At 68.4% G+C, this 18,379-nt stretch overlaps 3 protein-coding genes across 6 annotated transcripts; 2 read left to right on the top strand and 1 right to left on the bottom strand.

Moving 5' to 3' along the window:
• Positions 1 to 430: 430 nt before the first annotated feature.
• Positions 431 to 4,998, top strand: ABCB8 (ATP binding cassette subfamily B member 8). The gene is made up of 16 exons (XM_062493006.1): positions 431 to 507; positions 1,113 to 1,386; positions 1,800 to 1,955; positions 2,033 to 2,127; positions 2,198 to 2,324; positions 2,383 to 2,544; positions 2,628 to 2,713; positions 2,800 to 2,897; positions 3,028 to 3,133; positions 3,241 to 3,274; positions 3,423 to 3,559; positions 3,672 to 3,766; positions 3,915 to 4,048; positions 4,156 to 4,303; positions 4,562 to 4,812; positions 4,897 to 4,998. Exons 1-16 carry the CDS (start codon positions 431 to 433, stop codon positions 4,975 to 4,977), a joined length of 2,061 nt encoding a protein of 686 aa, XP_062348990.1. The 3' UTR covers positions 4,978 to 4,998.
• A 1,645-nt stretch (positions 4,999 to 6,643) lies between these two features.
• Positions 6,644 to 13,038, top strand: ASIC3 (acid sensing ion channel subunit 3). Its single transcript, XM_062492993.1, has 11 exons — positions 6,644 to 7,198; positions 9,451 to 9,601; positions 9,679 to 9,806; positions 10,691 to 10,841; positions 10,919 to 10,975; positions 11,259 to 11,412; positions 11,979 to 12,070; positions 12,142 to 12,221; positions 12,290 to 12,361; positions 12,454 to 12,500; positions 12,960 to 13,038. Exons 1-11 carry the CDS (start codon positions 6,644 to 6,646, stop codon positions 13,036 to 13,038), a joined length of 1,566 nt encoding a protein of 521 aa, XP_062348977.1.
• Positions 13,039 to 13,818: 780 nt separating this feature from the next.
• CDK5 (cyclin dependent kinase 5) lies at positions 13,819 to 16,436 on the bottom strand. 4 transcript variants are annotated; one of them, XM_062492961.1, is made up of 12 exons: positions 16,352 to 16,436; positions 16,171 to 16,259; positions 16,025 to 16,092; positions 15,849 to 15,909; positions 15,696 to 15,752; positions 15,508 to 15,603; positions 15,181 to 15,255; positions 14,982 to 15,078; positions 14,815 to 14,884; positions 14,381 to 14,441; positions 14,224 to 14,304; positions 13,819 to 13,995 (listed from the first exon to the last, which is right to left on the bottom strand). In XM_062492961.1, exons 1-12 carry the CDS (start codon positions 16,386 to 16,388, stop codon positions 13,909 to 13,911), a joined length of 879 nt encoding a protein of 292 aa, XP_062348945.1. In that variant the 5' UTR covers positions 16,389 to 16,436; the 3' UTR covers positions 13,819 to 13,908. The 4 variants fall into 4 exon arrangements, with proteins under 4 accessions (XP_062348945.1, XP_062348963.1, XP_062348936.1 ...); XM_062492979.1 differs by lacking the exon at positions 15,508 to 15,603; XM_062492952.1 differs by having other exon boundaries at positions 13,864 to 14,304.
• Positions 16,437 to 18,379: the final 1,943 nt, after the last annotated feature.

Here is an 18,379-nt window from a genome sequence, read left to right as displayed (position 1 = left end):
GTCCCCGCTCACCCGGCCGCTCGGTGCAGCCCGCTCCCGGCTGTCGCCGCCGGTGCCGGACGGGGGCCCGGGCTCACGGGGCCCCAGGCTCGCCCCGTGTCCCGCCGCCGGCCATTGTCGCACCGGGGCAGCTCCGGGGGTCGGGGGTGCCGCCGTGCGGGCTGAGCTCCGCCGCGGGGTTCCGCTGCAGGTCCGGGGGGCCCGGAGGTGGCCCCGGGGAGGAGCGGGTGTGCCGGGACCGGGGTCAGGGCGCGGAGCCCGGGCAAGGGCCCGAGGCGGCGGAGCGGGGCCGGTGCGGGTCGGGGACGGCGCAGGGCCCGGGCCGCGGGGTTGGGGCTCCGCCCGCCCGGGACCTCCCCTGCCCGCCCCGGCCCTCCCCGGTCCCGCCCTGAGCAGCCCGGTGCCGCCCCCGGCCCTCCTCGGTGCCGCCATGCCGCTGCCGGTGCTCTTGCTGCGGGCGGCGGGCGCTTGGGCCCGGCTCCGGCCGCCCTGCGTCCCGGGGCGCAGGTACCGGGGCAGTGCAGGGCATCCCGGGAGGATCCCGGGCTCCGGGGTCCCTTGGAGCGCGGGAACCCCAGATCTAGCTGGGAGGAGCCCAGACTCGGAGGTCGCGGGGGTCCCGCGGGTGCGAGGGGGGCTGCGGGGGAGTCAGGGGATCCCGGGAACTCGCGGGGGCTCCCAGACGACTGGAGCCCTGCGGGGGTACCAAGGGGAGGCCGGGGCTCCCAGGATGTTGAGGGGTGCGTGGGCTTCCCGGAGCAGCGGGACGGGGTCGGGGCGGTGGCAACATCGGGAAGGTACTGGGGAGCCCCGGGGTACCTTGAGGGGATGACCCCGACTCTGGGCGTGGTGCGGCGTGGGGAGCTTGGACTTTGCAGTCCTGGGGTGTCCGGGAGGTTCCAGGGCCCCCTGGGTGGTGGGGGCACCCCAACTCTTGGTGGGGGGAGCCAGGACTCTGAGATTCCCGGTGGTCCTGGGGGCATCCTAGAGTCCTGGGTCCCCTGGAGGCAGGAACACACCTCTTAGTGGGGGGAGATGGGCTCCTGAGGTCTCTGGGGCGATCTGTGCAGGCTCCCCCAGTTGGGGCACCCTTCACTCACCCCTCTCCCCAGTTTCAGGTATGGGGGGCGCCTGGGGCTGGCCGGGCCCCCCCGGCTGCCCCCCGCACTCCCAGCCCCCCGCTGCCTGCTCCTGGCCGGCTCGGCCACGGGCTGTGTGGTGCTGGGGCTGCTGCGCACGGCTGCACACTGCCAGGAGGCCACTGTCCCCGTGGTCCCCTCTGGTGTTCCCGAGCCTCCAGAGTCCCCCCCGGAGCCTCCCTTTGACTGGCCGCTGTTCTGGACCTTCCTGCGCTCGCAGCTCCTGGCACTCTCAGCTGCTGTTGTGGTGAGCAGGGGCGAGTGGGTGGCCATGGTCGCCCTTGTCCCCGCTGTCCCTGTGTCACACCCGTGCTGTGGAATAACACGCTGTCCCGGTGCCACGGCTTGATGGCCACTGTCCCATTGACATGGTATGACACCCGCCATCCCAGTGCCTGTCACTGGCTGTCACTGTCCTCGTGCCACAGCATGATGGCCACAGTCCCTGTGTAGGGGCGTGACACCCCCGTCCCCATGCCATGGTGTGGCAGCCACTGTCCTGGTGCCATGGTGTGACACCAAGTGTCCCGGTGCCATGGTGTTACACTCCCTTTCCTGGTGCCATGGTGCAACACCCCCTGTCCCGGTGCAATGTCATGACACCCTCCGTGGTGCTGTCCCAGTGCCATGACACCGCTGTCCCCGTCTGCATCCCCACAGCTGGCGCTGGGCGCAGCACTGCTCAACGTGCGCATCCCGGTGCTGCTGGGCCAGCTGGTGAATGTGGTGGCCCGATGTGCCCGCGGCCACGTTCCCACCTACCTGCGGGAGGTGCGGCGCCCAGCCCTGCGCCTCCTGGCCATCTACTGCCTGCAGGTGAGCGCTGACCCCCAAAGGAATGGGTGTGGGGTCCTGACACCCCGTCACCCCGCTCCTGACACCCCGTCCCGCAGGGCCTGCTGACCTTCGGGTACATCGCACTGCTGGCCCGCGTCGGCGAGCGGGTGGCCGGGAACATGCGCAAGGCGCTCTTCAGTGCCCTGCTCAGGTAACCCCAGCAGGGATGGGGGCCGGGAGAGATGGGCATGCAGGGACCCCCACCCACTGCTCCCCGACAGGCAGGAGGTGGCCTTCTTTGATGCCACGCGCACGGGCCAGCTGGTGACACGGCTGACGGCTGACATCCAGGAGTTCAAGTCTTCCTTCAAGCTGGCCATCTCCCAGGTGAGCCCAGCTCTCTTCTGGGCAAGCCCGGTGGTCCTTCATGCCCCTGCCCCCTCACCCCCTGTGCCCCCTGCCCCAGGGCCTGCGCAGTGGCACCCAGACCGTGGGCTGCTTCGTGTCGCTGTACCTGCTCTCACCCAAGCTCACCGGGCTCCTGCTCGTGGCACTGCCGGTGCTGGTGGGCGCCGGCGCCTTCATCGGCGCCTTCCTCCGCAGCCTCTCCCGCCAGGCACAGGAGCAGGTAACCCTCACCTGGGACCCCCTGTCCTGTCACCCCCGAAGCCACAGTGTGGGGTGTCCCCACAGTCCTCCCTGTCCCTGCAGGTGGCCAAGGCCACTGTGGTTGCCGACGAGGCGCTGGGCAACGTGCGGACTGTGCGTGCCTTTGCCATGGAGGAGCAGCAGGCACGGTAAGGGGAGGGGGAAGGGGAAGGGTGGGGGGTTTTGTTGGCGGTGAGGCTGTGGCAGTGCGGACCCCAGCCCATACCTGCCCCAGGCTGTTCTGTGCCGAGGTGGACCATGCCGAACATCTGAGCGAACAGCTGGGACTGGGCATCGCTGCCTTCCAGGGGCTCTCCAACCTGGCGCTCAATGGTCAGTGGGGGTTACTGAATGGGACCTGGGGGGCTGTGGGGTGGGACTCCCTTGGGCAGGACCTCCTCCATGTCTGCATGTCCCTTTCTGCATGTCGCCTTCAAATCCCAGCTCTGCCCCCACCCCCCAGGTATTGTCCTGGGAACCATCTTCGTCGGTGGCTCCCTGATGGCTGGAGACCAGCTCTCACCTGGTGACCTCATGTCCTTCCTGGTGGCCTCGCAGACAGTGCAAAGGTCAGGGCAGGGCCCAATGGTACCTCCAGTACCCCTGGCACCCCCTGTACCCCATAGCCTGCCTGGGCACAACCCTGAGCTCAATCTCTGCCCTTGTGCAATCTCAGGTCCTTGGCCAACATCTCCATCCTGATGGGCCAAGTAAGTGGGGTGAGGGGTCCTGGTACCCCCTGAGGCTGGGGGTTCCGGTTTGGGGCATTTGCCACCCTCCCTGCAGGTGGTGTGGGGTCTGAGTGCCAGTGAGGTGGGGTCTGGGGGACCATGAGGTGCTCCTGCTGTCCCGCCACAGGTGGTGCGGGGTCTGAGTGCTGGTGCCCGTGTCTTTGAGCTGCTGAGACTGGAGCCCCTCGTGCCACTGCAGGGGGGAGCCTCCATCCCTGCCCACTCCCTGCGTGGACGCATCTGCTTCAACCACATTTCCTTCAGGTGAGTCCCACCAGCTCCTGCCTGGCCCCCATGGCTCCCTGAGCCACCCCCTGGACGGGGGGATCGGCACCATGTCCCCACAGCCCTGCAGTCCCTGCTCTTCTCCCTGCAGTTATCCCACCCGGCCTGGCTACCCTGTCCTGCAGGACTTCAGCCTCACCCTGCCTCCCTGCCAGACCGTGGCCGTCGTGGGCCCCTCTGGAGGAGGTACCAGTATCTCCCCCACCCTCTCCTCGGGTGAATCCTGCACCCCGGTCCTCTGCCCAGTGCACCCAGTGTATGCCAGGGACTGGGAACCCCCAGTGCTGCTGGAGCCAGGGGTCTGGAGCAGGGGGGCTCAGGGTCCCCTCCCCAGGGAAATCAACGGTGGCAGCGCTGCTGGAGCGGTTCTACGAGCCTACGGAGGGAACCATCACACTGGACGGCCATGACATCGCCGGGCTGGACCCCTCCTGGCTGCGGGGGCAGGTCATTGGCTTCATCAGCCAGGTGGGGACAGGAGTGGTGCTGGCCAGGACCCCCTGGCTGTCCCTGGGGAAGGGGAGGGAGATGGTCCTGCCTGGGGCTCAGTGCTGAGGGCCGGGGTTTTGCTGCAGGAGCCGGTGTTGTTCGGCACAACCATCATGGAGAACATCCGCTTTGGGAAGCCCGGAGCCTCTGATGCCGAGGTGTACGAGGCCGCCCGGCTCGCCAACGCTGACGGCTTCATCCGCAGCTTCCCTGAGGGCTACAACACCGTCGTGGGTACGGCCAGGGCGGGAGGCGCTCGGGCAAGCATGGGGCCCCACTGAGGTGATCCCAGTCCTGCAGGGACACCGGCTGCTGGTCACTGCTGATGTTCAGCTGTGCCCGAGGGAGTTGTGGCCGCGCTGGGCTCCGAGCAGGAGGGATAGGGTTGGCACGTGGGAGGTCCTTGGCTGGGGGGTTCTCCTCCGGCTGGTGGCTGCGATTTGGTTCGGCGCAGCACCGCCATCCCCGCGGCGTCCCCGCGGTGTCCCGCAGGCGAGCGTGGCACGGCGCTGTCCGGGGGGCAGAAGCAGCGCATCGCCATCGCCCGAGCCCTGCTCAAGGACCCGGCCGTGCTCATCCTGGACGAGGCCACGAGCGCGCTGGACGCGCAGGCGGAGCGGGCGGTGCAGGAGGCGCTGGACCGCGCGGCCACCGGCCGCACCGTGCTGCTCATCGCCCACCGCCTCAGCACCATCCGCGGCGCGCACCGCATCGCCGTGCTGGCCCAAGGCCGCGTGCTCGAGGTGAGACGCGGGGCAGGGCGGGGACGGGCGGGCGCCGGGAGGGAGGGAGGTGGCACCACCCGGCTGTCCCCGCTGTCTCCACAGGCAGGGACTCACGAGGAGCTGGTGCGACGCGGGGGGCTCTACGCCGAGCTCATCCGACAGCAGACCAAGGAGGGGTCCTGAGGGCTGCCCCCGCTGCTCCCCAATAAACCAGGGGTGGAATGCGGACCCAGGGGGGCTCCACGTTGTGGTGGGACGGTGCGGGGGGTCCTCCGGGCCGCTCGGGGGCGCCCGTGGCACTGGGGAGGGGGCGATGGGTGGGGCCGAGGTGAGTGACGTTGACTCGTGGGCGTGGCTTCGGGCTGGTCCCGCCCCTCCCGACTGCGCTGTCCCGCGGGGCGGGGTGTCCCCAGTGTCCCCCGTGTCACCCCCTGCTTGTTGTGAGGCCCCCGCGAGATGTGGGACCCCTGTGTGGCCCTGTTGGGATGCGCGTTCCCTGTATAACCCCCGGGACATCGTGTTCCGTGTGTCACCCGTGGAGTGTGGCACCCCTGTCACTCCCGAGTGAGGAGATGCTGTGACACCCCCCGCGGGATTGGAGGGGTGAGCCCCTATGTGACCTCGGGATGGGGAACCCCTGCATTCCCTCCTGGGATGGAGGAGCCTTTGCGTGATTTCTGTGATGGGAGACCCCGATATTACCTCCGGGGAAGGGGGGCTCCTGTGTCAGTTCCAGTGTGGAGGAACCTCTGGATGACCTCTGGGATAGGCAGACCCCCGTGTGACCCCCCTCGCTAGAGCGAGGGTGGTCGTCTGTGTCACCCTCCAGGGTGGGGGCTCCTCTGTCACCCCTGGAGTGGAGGGACCCTGTGTCATCTTTCAGGGGTAGGGACCCTCTGCACGACCCCGGGATGGAGGAGCCCTGGAATGGGGGTTACCTCTTCGTAACACCACGGGATGGACTGTCCCCTGTGCTGTCCCTTAAGGTGAGGGATCCTTGTGTCAACCCCCCCAGGCCGGGGACCCTCTGTGTGACCCCCTGGGGGAGGATTGGCCCTGCATGACTCTCCCGGGGTGGGGGATCCCATGGGTCAGCCTTGGAATCGGAGACCCCTGTGTCATCCCCGGAGTGGGGGGACCCTGTGACATCTTTCTGGAATGAAGGCTCCATCACTTCGCGGGGTGCAGGGGCCCCTGTGTGACCCCGGCACGGGGGGACCGCTCTGTGACCACCAAGGTGGGTTCCCCATGGCTGCCCGATGAAGGGGCGCTGCTTGCTGCCCTTCCCTTTCCCAGGGTCTCGGCCCCCCGTACCCCAAGGCTGCGGCCGCCGGCGGGGGCGGCGGGTGGAGCCGAGCGGGAGGGGCGGGGGCGGGGGGCGGCGGGGACCGGCGGCGGCTGCGCCGCGGCGGGAGCGGAGCCGGGAGCCGAGAGCGGGACCGGGGCTGGGGTTGGAACTGGAGCTGGAACTAGGATCGGGGCTGGGACTAGATCTGGGACCGGGATCAGGAGGGGGATCGAGGCTGCAATCGGGACCGGATCCGGGACCAGGGCTCGAGCCGGGACCGGGATCGGAACCGAGACCGCGACCGGGGCTGAGGCTAGGGCTGGAACAGGGACGGGGGCTGCGCTACGCTGCCCGCGGCTCCGCGGCACCGCTCGGGCAGCATCGGCACCGACAGCGTGAAGGACCTGGGGGAACGGAGCGGCCGGTCCTGCCCTCCCATCTCCTGCCTTCCTCTCCCCTGCCCACCCTCCTTCCCCCTCCCCTCCCCGCCAGCTGCGCCCTGAGCCCGGCGTGGCGATGGGCTGAGGCTGCGGGGCACCGCGGGGCCCCGGCCGCAACAGGATGAGGAGGGGCTCGGAGGGCAGCGGGGAGGGCGAGGGGCTCTCGAGCCTGCGGGCCTTCGCCCACAGCTCCTCGCTGCACGGCATCAGCCACGTCTTCGCCTACGGGGCCGTGTCCCTGCGCCGCGTGCTCTGGGGCGGCTTTTTCCTGGGCTCGCTGGGGCTGCTGCTGCTCGTGTGCGCCGAGCGCGTCGCCTACTTCCTCACCTACCCGCACGTCACCAAGCTGGACGAGGTGGCTGCCCGCAACCTCACCTTCCCGGCCATCACCATCTGCAACCTCAACGAGTTCCGCTTCTCCAAAATCACCCGCAACGACATGTACCACGTGGGCGAGCTGCTGGCGCTGCTCAACGAGCGCTACGAGATCAGCAACCCGCAGCTGGCTGAGCCCCACGTCCTGGCCGCGCTGCGCGACAAGGCCAACTTCAAGAACTTCAAGGCGAAGCCCTTCAGCATGGCCGAGTTCTACAACCGCACGGGCCACGACCTGGCTGACATGCTGCTGCAGTGCTCCTTCCGTGGCACCGGCTGCACTGCCCGCAACTTCACCGTGGTGAGTACCGGGAGGGTGGGGAGGGGGCGCACCGGGTGCCCCGGGGCTGCGGAGGGACACGGGAATCCTGCTGAGGTCGGACACCCGCAGGTGATGCCCTTCTCTCATCCCACCACCCGCAGCACTCTCACGCCCTGCCCACCCCGCTGGGGACTGCCGTACAGGGATGCCCGTGCCCTGGGTGCTGCAGGGGTGCCAGGCGGCTGTCGACAGTGCCCAGGATGGAGCGGAGCTGTGCTGGGGACCCCGTGCTGGCTGGGAGTCCCTGCTGGCATGCTGGCATGCAGGCACTGGGCTGGAGTGGTGGTCGGCACAGGATGCTCAGGATTATGGGGTGCTCACTCGTACAGGGTGCTCACAGGTGCAGCCCCCCCTCCCCCACCTGTGCCAGCCTCAGGTGCCACTGGGCACTGCCAGCAGCAGCCACTGCCCAGACTCTGTTGGCACAGAGGTTCCCATGGGCAGCTCTTCCATGCCTGGCATGAGTAGGGGTCCCCGTGCCAGCCCTGCTGTGACCCCCAGCACCACCTACTGCTGCTCCTAGCACCCTCCATCCCTACCTCCAGCAGCCCCGTTCCTGTTCCCAGCACCCCCCACTGCAGCCCCCAGAACAGGGCAGGGACAGTGGCACAGGCAGGGACCCTAGGACGGGCAGGGATGGTGGCACAGACAGGATGGATAGGGACAGTGTCACAGGCGGAGTAGACAGGGCAGTGGCATAGGCGGGGGGGAAGGAACATTGGCACGGGCAGTGATGGCGGCATGGGCAGCACAGACACCTCTCTCCTGCCACAGCAGCACCAAGCAGCAGTGTGGGCGCTGGGCAGCTCATGTCTGCCATGCCAGCTCTGCCCAGCTCACATCACTGTCCCCAGCAATTACTGTCACCTTAATGCTCTTAGAGCACTAATTAATTCACCATGCAGCTGAAGGATGGGCTGCCCTTTGAGAGGTCTGTGCCCCCCATGCTCCCTGTGCTGCCCCCCCCATGTTCCTTCTGTTCCTCCTGTGCCCCAGTGCCCGTTGTGAGAGCTGCCCTGCAAGTGTCCCCATGGCATGTCCCAGGCAGTGGTGATGGACCCTGAATGCCAGGACTTGTGGCAGGAGGGCTGAGGGTCCCCAGGGCACAACTTGGGGTGGGTGGCATGTGCCTGGTTAGGCAGCAGGGTCCTGGCTCCACCCCCCCAAAATCCCTAGGCTTGGCCAGTCTTAGTCCTGGCTTGGGATCCTCTGTCCTGGGCCATGGTGTTGAGCTGTGGCACTGTGTCCCTGCCCCTCATCCCAGCCCGGGTCCCAGTGTCTCTGAGGTTCCTAGACATGTGGTGAGGGCACAAGGGCCATCGGGGTGAGCTGCGTCTCCTCTTGCCTCCTCCAAGGCTGCTTGGATGGGGCAGGATGGGGGTGTGGTGACAGGGGATCTTCAGGGAGCAGGGTTGGGGGTGCCCAGGGTGCAGGGCTGTGGTTCCCTGTGTGACCCTGAGTGTGGAGCGGGAGGACTGGCAGTGCTGGGGCCATGTCCCCATCACTGTCCCCACCCATGCCCCCCCAGCATCCCCAAGCCGGGCAGCCGTTGCCATGACACCCGCCCCCCCCTTTCCTCCTTGGGCACCGCATTGCCATGACAACGGGTCCCCACTTTGGGAGCAGCTGGTTGCCACAGCAACGCCCCCTCCCTCCCCCCCCGTGGGACATAACCCCCGGGTGGGGGCACCCATAGCAGAGAGAGCCCGGACGTCATGGGACTGTATGGCAGGAGTTGGGGGGCCACAGGACCGGTCTGGGGGCTCAGGGTCACCCCAGGGTCCCTGGCTGTGGGTACTGATCCCGGGAAACTCAAGGTCACCCCAGGGTTCCTGGTTGGGGGTGCAGGTCCCCGGAGTGGCTGACCCAGGACAGGCTCCCAGGTCCTGGGGGAGGGACGTGGTGGTCTCTGCCGCTGTGACAAAGGAGTCCTGGTCCTCATCACTGTCCTGGCTTGTGCCCTCCCATCTCAAGTGTCCCCACATGTTCCCTGGAACCATGACGAAACCCAATATCCCTGCAGAGCCGCAGCAGCACAGGCACAGGCACCATCAGTGTCCTCGCCTTCTCCTGGGGGCACTGGCATACTATCTAAGGACACAGTGGGACCCCATCCTGGGTCCTGTAGGGCATTGGGAGCCTGTCCTGGGGCACTGGGATTCTGTCCTGGCTCATGTGGAGCACTGGAATGCCCATTGCCATGTCCCCATGTGTGCCCCGTGTCCCTGCAGATCTTCACACGCCTGGGGAAGTGCTACACGTTCAACCCGGGGGGGCCAGGGCGCGAGGTGCTGACCACGCTGCAGGGTGGCTCCGGCAACGGCCTCGAGCTCATGCTCAATGTGCAGCAGGAGGAGTACCTGCCCGTCTGGGGGGACACAGGTGAGACCCTGCCCGTCTGGGGGGACATGGATAAGATCCCCTGCCCTGCACCTGACCCCCCCTCCCCTGCTCTGCAGATGAGACCTCGTTTGAGGTGGGGGTGAAGGTGCAGATCCACAGCCAGGACGAGCCGCCCTTCATTGACCAGTTGGGCTTCGGTGTCGCCCCCGGCTTCCAGACGTTTGTGTCCTGCCAGCAGCAGCGGGTATCCGGGCACGGCGCCCGGGGCTGGGCACAGACCCCTGAGGGATCGGGATGGGCCCCTGGAGGGAATGGGATGGACCCTCAAAAGGGCTCGAGCTGGTGACCCAAAGGGATCCGAATGGACCCCCAAAGGACGTGGGATGGCCTGGTGTTGCCACAGACATCCCTGTGGGGATATTCCAAGCCATGCGTACCACTGCAATCTCTATGGGGACACACCGTGCCCAGCTATGCCATGGGTACCGTGCCACTGCACTGGCCAGGAGCAGCATGGGGTGTGGGGCAGCCCCACGGCAGGTGCAGGCAGCCCCGGTGCAGGCAGGGCTCCGGCAGCGACCCCCGGCTCCTGCGGAACAGCCACGGGGGGGGGGGGGGGAGGTGGCACCAGCCCCCGCAGCCAGACACCTAAATTTAGGTGCCTCGGGTGGGTGTCACCACGTGTGCCGGCGCATGGGCGGCGGGAGCACGGTGGCAGCAGGAATGTGGCCCTGGCACCCACGGGTGGGGGGGTGCTGGGTCTTCACCAGGCACGATCCCTGCACCAGGCACCAGGGGGAGGGCGGGGGTCCGTGCTGAGCCCCCCCACTGCACGTCCTGTTCCTGCACGCTCCCACACAGAGGCACCTGCCAGACTGCCGCTGTGGCACCCAGTCCAGGTGGCAATTGCTGCAACAGCCGTCCCCATGCCCTGAGAGGAGGGGACAGGGTGGGACAGGATCTCTGGGGTGGCAGGACCCCCAGCACTGACTGTGCGGAGTGATCTCTGCCCGAGGGGCGGCGCTGCCTTGGGCTGGGAGGTGCGGGCGTCGCCGGCTATGACACTGGGACGTTGGGGTTGCCACGGGGCCCCAGGACGTCGTGTTTTCCTTAGCGGGTGCCCGGCAGCTGGTGTACCTGCCGCCGCCGTGGGGGGACTGCAAGGCCACCCCCATCGAGTCCGACTTCTTCACCAACTACAGCCTGACCGCGTGCCGCCTGGACTGCGAGACGCGCTACCTGGCCGAGAACTGCAACTGCCGCATGGTGCACATGCCGGGTGAGCGGGGGTCCGGCCGGGGGGCTGCGGGGCTGCCGGGGCCATCCCCGCCCCTGCGACCGCCGCCTCCCCCGCAGGCAATGCCAACGTCTGCACCCCCGAGCAGTACAAGGAGTGTGCCGACCCCGCGCTGGGTATGTACCCCGTGCCCCCCAATGGCCCCGGATACCCCTGGCCTGTCCTGGGAGCCCCTCAGCCTCCCCATGCCCCCATTTCTGTGAGTGTAGCTCCGGTGTCCATGTGCCCTCGCTGGGGTGGGGGTCACTGCCATCCCCAGACATGCAGGGTCGGGCCCCCTCCCTGTGCCACACTTGTCCGGGGTGGCGCCCACCACCACCCAGCTCTGTCCCTGGGGCATCCTACCTCCCCACGTGGGCATGGGTCCTGGGGGTCCCGGTCCCACCCACGCCCCTCCAGACTTCCTGGTGACGAAGGACAGCGAGTACTGCGCGTGCCGCACGCCCTGCGCCATGGTGCGCTACGGCAAAGAGCTCTCCATGGTCAAGATCCCAAGCAAGGCCTCGGCCAAGTACTTGGCCAAGAAGTTCAACAAGACAGAGCAGTACATTGCGTGAGTGACACCACCACCACTGCTGCCGCCGCAACGTCGCTGCGCAACACAGCACGGCACAGCCTCACAGCCCCAGCATGAGAACTGTCATCGCGCGGCAGTGCGACAGTGTGACATGGCATAGCATGGCCCCACGATGCGAACCAATGGTGCGACACAACATCCCCAGCATCTATGAACCGGCACAGCCCAGAGTGACAGGGTGACATGGCACACCCACATAGCATCTCCCAGCAGACATGAACTGGGACAGCATGGCAGTGTGACACGGCATGGCACAGCCACGCACGGCATCCCCACCACACACAGCCCAAAACGATGCTGCGACGTGACGTGGCATGATGTCACAGCATGGCATGGCACAGCATGCCATGGCACTGCCTCCCCTGTGCCCCAGGAACAGGAAACCCACATGGCACAGCACGGCATGGCCTGGTTCAGCATGGCACAGCACGGCCTGGCACTGGGCACTCCTCCGCGCTGCCCCACAGTATCCTATGGCACAGGTTCCCCCAGCCTGACACTGCCCGGCCTGACACTACCCCCTGTCCCCTGTGTCCCCCCAGGGACAATGTGCTGGTCCTGGACATCTTCTTCGAGGCACTTAACTACGAGATGATCGAGCAGAAGAAGGCGTACGAGGTGGCGGGGCTGCTGGGTGAGGGACGGGGGTCTGGGGGTGCCAGGGGGACCAGGGGTCTGCCCTCACTGACGTCACCTCCTGCACAGGTGACATCGGGGGGCAGATGGGGCTCTTCATCGGTGCCAGCCTCCTCACCATCCTGGAGATCTTTGATTACCTGTATGAGGTGAGCCCACCCTGGCCTCCTCCTGCCCGGGGGTCTCAGGGCTGGGGACTCTGACCTGCCCCCCCCAGGTGTTCCGGGACAAACTCCTCAGCCTGTACAAAGAGAAGAAGCGGAGCCCCCGGAGCGATGGCGGCACCCTGGTAACCCCCCTGCGCCCCCCACTCCCCAGCCCCCAGCCCAGGGCTCGCACCTCCCCATCTCCCTGCTCACCGCTCTCTCACCACCTGTCCAGGAGCACCCGGCGGTCCCGGGCAGCCCCACGGCCCCACGCCCACCCAGGTACATGTGGGGTGGCAACCAAAGCCCCCTGGGGCTGGAGCGGGGGGTATGGGGCTGTCACTCCCCGGAGGAAGATGGGGGTCCCTGGGGGGCTCCCCAGGGCCATTCCCTGCAGACCTCCCGCATTCCCTGCGAACACCCCTGCATTCTCTGCAGAGCTCTCATTTCCTGGTGACTCCCCCCCCCCATTCCCTGCAGACATCCCCCATCCTCATCATCCCCCACAGCACCCTGTTCCGGGGTACCCCCTGCCCTGACACCCCTCAGCTGGGCTGGGGTCCCCCAACCTCCCCTCTGGGACACAGTGGGGCCGGGTGGGGCACATGGGAGGGGCTCCAGGTTGGCCATGTGGAAGTCTGCTGGGCCACCCTGGGGGTCACAAGGGGAGGGGACAAGGGGCAGAGCCCCCCAGCAGGCAGGGGGCGGCAGTGGGAGCTGACCCCCCCGACCCCCCTGCAGAGCACCTGGCCCCCCCTGCCCGGCCCCACGCCCCGTCTCGGCATCACCCCGAACCTGCTACCTCGTCACCCGGCTCTAGGGTCCCCCCCGGGCCACCCCGCAGAGCCCAGCCTGCCCCCCCGCCGGCCGGGGGGCTGGGGGGACACCCCCGGGCCGCGGGGCGGCCTCCAGGCCTCCCACACCCCTTGAGGGGGTGTCGGGGGGCTGGGGGTGAGGGCCCCCCCCCCCGGCCCTGCTCCCACATCCCTGCATGCGCTGCCTGTGCCCCCTCGCGCTGGACATGCAACCCCCTCCCTACAGCCCCCCCAAATAAAAAGGTGCCCCAGGCCCTGGCTCCAGTCTGTTGAGGGGGACAGGGGGGGCCTGGGTGCTCCAGGAAGGAGAAGACAACACAGGGAGGTCACAGACCTGGACGAGGGGCTGGAAGGGGGGCCCTCGACACCCCCCAGGAAGGAGGAGGCAGCGCTGGGGAGAAGCTCTTTATGGGATACCGAACACACATCATCCACGTACAGCAGCGCTCTGGCACAGGGCACACCCAGGACCCCCCAGCAGAGAAGGGGTCAGGGGGAGCAGGGAGAGGAGAGTGGGGGGTGTATTCCCCCCCTGGGGTCCCTGTGTCTGGTCCCGGAGGGTCCTGCCCCTCCACCAGCCCTGTGGCCCCATGTCCTGGGGGTTCCCATGCCCTTGGTAAGTCCCCTTCCCCCAAGGGAGTCCTGTGTCCCTGGGGGGAGCCCAAGCCCTCTCATCTACCCCCCGGGGCTGGGGGTCCAAGGGGGTTGCACCAGCCCCCCCGCAGCCAGGGCAGAACCTAATAAATACTGGGGGGGGGGGGGGGGGGGGGGGGGGGGGGGCTGCAATTCAGAGGAGCCAGCATGGGCTGGCACCCAGCTGTGGGGGGCTGGGGGCTGCTGTCCCTCCTCAGGGGGGCCTGGGGAATCAGGGGACCCTAGGGGGGGCAGAAGTCGGTGAAGTAGGGGTGCTGCAGGGCCTCCTCCGCTGAGATCCGCTGCACCGGATTGCACTTGAGCAGATTCTGGGGAGCACGGGGGGCTGAGGGGGGAGAGCACAGACCCTCCCCATCCTACAGTCCCCCCAGCTGGGCAGGGGGCTGTGAGGGGGGAGGCCACCCACTCCCAGGAGACAGAGCCCCCGTGAGGTGAAGCGTGGGGAACACAGCGATGAGACACGAGCAGGGGCAGTGGAGGCAGGGGGGCACAGGGAAAGGGGGGGCACAGGCAGGGGGACAGAGGTGGGGTCTCACCTGCAGCAGGTCCCGGCCAGTCGCATTCAGCTTGGGCACCACGTTGACCAGGGAGGTTGTAGCTGGGTACATGGGGTAGGGCTGGGGACACACAAGTGACCCCCAGCTCCCCCAGACCCCCTTATTCCCTCTGACCCCCCGGGTCCCCTGCCCTCACCTTGTAGTCCGGCAGCTTGGCCATGGCTGGCCACTGCTCCTCCGTAGGGGTCCCCAGCAGCGTGGGGACAGTCAAGGACCACCAAGGCAGCCAAGGGCACCCAGCACCTGCCTCCCTGCCCAGCCTAGGGGGGGGTCCCGTTCCAGAGGATCCTCATTCCCAGAGATCCCCATTCCCCAGGGGTCCCTATTCTGTGGGGCATCCCATTCCTAAGGGCTCCCCAGTCCAGGATTTCCCCAATCCCCCATACTGGAGATCCCAATTCCGGAGGGATCACCATGCCCACAGGGCTCCCCATTCCCGGGGGATTCCCCATTCCCGGGGGATTCCCCATTCCCGGGGGATTCCCCATTCCTATGGGATGCCCACTCCATGAGCTCCCCATTCCCAGGCAGTCCATTCTGGGCGCTGGGCGTCCCCATTCCCAAGGATATCGGAAGATCCTCTTCAGCTGGTCATCCACGTCGTTGCCCGGGAAGAGGGGCCGCCCCGCATTGGCCAGTTCTGGGGGGACAGGGGGTGGTTCCCACAGGCCCCCAGCCCCCATGCCTGCCCCCCCCCCCCCCAGGTCCCACTCCACTCCTCTGGCCCCTCAGTGTACCCGCAAAGATGCACCCAGCTGACCACATGTCAATGGAGGTGGAGTAGAGCTTGGCACCGAAGAGAACATCAGGGGGCCGGTACCACAGAGTGACCACCTGGGGAGGGACAGGAACACTTGGACATGGACAGGGGGAACCCCAGCCAGGCGGGTGGGGCCAAGTCCCCAAGCCCCATGAACTCCACGGGCCCCTGCTCACCTCGGCTGAGTAGCAGCGCACAGGGATGCCGAAGGCCCGAGCCAGCCCAAAATCTGCCAGCTTGAGCTCCCCATTCTGGGGGGACAGACAGGGTCAGCGTTGGGGGACCCACCTGTGTCCCCCGTACCCCAGGGTCAGCGACCCTGTTGCCTTTCCCATCATTGGGAACATGGGAGAGATGGAGCTGCAACTGTGGCTGGACAAATACCAGGTGTGACTCCCCAATACAGACAGGCAGCCCCCCATTTCCAAGTGTGAGCCTCGAGCTCCATCACCCCTTGTCCCGGATCCCTTCCTCCAAGACCCCTCCGCTCTCCCCGTGCCCACCCTGTTGATGAGCAGGTTCTGGGGTTTCAGGTCCCGGTGCAGGACATTGCGGCTGTGGCAGAATGCGAGGCCCTTCAGCAGCTGGTACATGAAGGACTGTGGGGGAGCACAGGCGGGTCTGTCAGCCCCCAGCACTCCCGCAGGGCACAGCCGGGACCCCGGGGGTTCCCCGGGACTTCCAGACTCACCTTGACAATCTCGGGGTCCAGATCCCCGTTGCAGCTGTCGAAGTATTTCTTCAGGTCCTGGGGGGAAGTGAAGGGGGGCCGGGAGCGGTGACCCTCAGAGACCCCCAGTGACCCCCCGTGCCCCCCCAGGACCCCCGTGCCTGCGGTGCTCACCTGGTCACAAAACTCAAAGACCAGGGTCAGCTTCTTGTCGCTGTGCAGAACGTCGTGGAGCCTGCGGGGGAGGGGTCCCTGAACCCCCAGCGCCCGGCCGGGCACGGGGCAGCCAACAGGAGCAGTGCCCGAGCCACGACCCCACAGCCCCCGGCACCTCCCGGAGCCCCCGGTACCTGACAATGTTCTTGTGCTTGAGCTCCTTGAGCAGGCAGATCTCCCGCAGCGCCGAGCTGGGCACCCCCTGCGGGACACACCGGGTTGTGGGAGCCGGGGGGTGCCCGGGGGTCACGGGGGAGTCCCAGCCTCAGTCCCCCCTCACCTCATCATCGTCGTCCAGCCGCACCCGCTTCAGCGCCACGATCTCGTGCGTCTCCCGGTTCTTGGCCTTGAACACGGTCCCGTAGGTGCCTGCGGGGGGCGGAAGGGGGTCACGGCCGAGTCCCCTGTACGCGTACCAACACCACCCTACAGCGCCCTGGAAGGCGCCGGCCCGGCCGTACCTTCGCCGATTTTCTCCAGCTTCTCGTATTTCTGCATCGCGCCGCGATCGGTTCCGGCCCGGCCCGGCCCGGCCCGGCCCCGGTACCGGCCCCGCCCCCGGCCCCCGCCCGCCCCGCCACACCTCCCGGCGGCCCCCGCGCGGCCCCGCCCGCCCCGCCACACCTCCCGGCGGCCCCCGCGCGGCCCCGCCCGCCCCGCCACACCTCCCGGCGGCCCCCGCGCGGCCCCGCCCGCCCCGCCACACCTCCCGCGATGGCACCGCCCACCCCGCTCCACCCCCGCCCCGTGGTTCCGGGTTCCATCCCCGGCTCCGCCCGCCCGAGTGCCCGGCGGACCCTCCGGTTCCCCTCGCCCGCCCTCCCCGGGACAGCGCCACTGCGCGGGCCCCCTGCGGGGATCCCTTGCGGGGACGGTGTCCGCACCCGCTGGGTCGGAGCCGGAAGCGGTGCGGACCCGCCCGGTGCCGCCCCGCCCCGGCGCGCTCCCGCCGTTCCGCCCCGCGGGGACGCGCAGACCCGCCCGGCGCAGCCGGACTGTCCGGTAAGCAGCAGCACCGGCATCGGGATCGTGAGCGGAGGCGATGGAGCTGGCGGGGCGCAACACGGCTGGTCCGGTTTCGGTCCCGGTGCTGGTCCAGTCCCGGTGTCTCTACCCTCCTGATGCCGCCGTCCCTGTCGGTGCTGTCCCCGCTTCCCCGCGCTGTTCCCGTTCCCCGCACTCTGCTTTCACCGAGCCCTTTCCATTCCGCTCCCTGCTCTCCCTCCCTCCCCGCCCTCCCGCGGCAGCTCCGGTCCCGGTCCCGGTCCGCCCCGCCCTGGCAGCTCCAGGTCCCGGCGAGGCCGCGGCTCTGCTTGCCCCGCTGCCTGCCCGGGAGCCCCTGCCGCGGTGTGGGGGTTCAGGGGGGCTGTGCCGTGTCCCGGCACTCCGGGGCTCCCAGCACATGCTCCGGGTGCCTCGGCTCATTCGGCTGCAGGTGGAGCAATACCCAGCCCCGAGCAATCCCCCAGGACTACCCCGGCATCCCCGGGGGGCCCCCTGGACCCCTCCCGGACGCCGCGGCACCACCGGCCGGCAGCGATGCTGCCCGGGACGTCGAACCTCTCCCCTCCCCCCTCCCGCCGCCACTGGAGTTCCGTGCAGGGTGGTCCCAGGTGACCCCAGACCCTGCTGTCGGGGTGACGGTGGATCCCGGGGGAGGGGGGGAGCCAGGACCCTTCATCCATCGTCATCATTATCATCATCGTCTCTCTCTCTTGCAGCGGGGCCGCTCCATGCGCTTCCCCCACGGCGCCTGAGCCCGGCAGCCCACGGCAGGTGAGTGCCGCGGGGCTGGGGAGGGGACCAGGTGTGTGTCCGTGTCACGTGTCCTGCACCCACCACGCTCCCCGCGAGCGGTGGGATCCGGGGGGTCCACAGGACCGGGAAAGGGACTGGGATCATCCAGCCACCCTCCATCATCCTACTCCCCGGGAACGGAGGCTACGAGGGGCCCGGCGACCCGCACGGTGCCCACTGAGAGCCGCCTGGTGCCGGGGCACTGCCCCTTGCGAAACCATCCGGGGTTGAGCAACGCCGGGCACGGCTCCAGCCCGGGGCTTTCCCACGGAGCGTGGGCTCCCATGGCCCCGGGGCGCGCCCCCGGGGAGGGGGTCAGCAGGTTTGGGGTACGAACGGGTTTTGGGGGCTGCGTTGCCTGTGGCTGCCTCTCCCCAGCTGCAGAGACCCTTTTGGTCCTCGATACGGTGTCAAGATTTGGGGTTGCTCCGCAGTGGAATTATGCTGGCAGCTGCCGGTGCTGCGGGAAGGGCTCCGTGCCTGCCCCGTCCCCCCACGGAGGGGGGGGGCTCCAGTTGGGAACCTGCTGTCGAGCCCTTCGGGGTCGCTGCACCACTTCAAGCGGTTGCCAAAAAAAGCCGGGATTTGATCGTCCTAACGATCCGCTGGCACCGGCGGCTGCGCCCCCCCTCCGGCGGCCCTTCCGCTCGCGCTCCCGGGGGCTCGGGCCGGTCTGTACCTGCTTTGTCACC

The sequence above is a fragment of the Cinclus cinclus genome, chromosome 1, assembly GCF_963662255.1.
Source record: "Cinclus cinclus chromosome 1, bCinCin1.1, whole genome shotgun sequence".
In the NCBI taxonomy this organism is placed as follows: Eukaryota; Metazoa; Chordata; class Aves; order Passeriformes; family Cinclidae; genus Cinclus; species Cinclus cinclus.
This window is presented reverse-complemented; position numbering and strand designations above follow the sequence as displayed.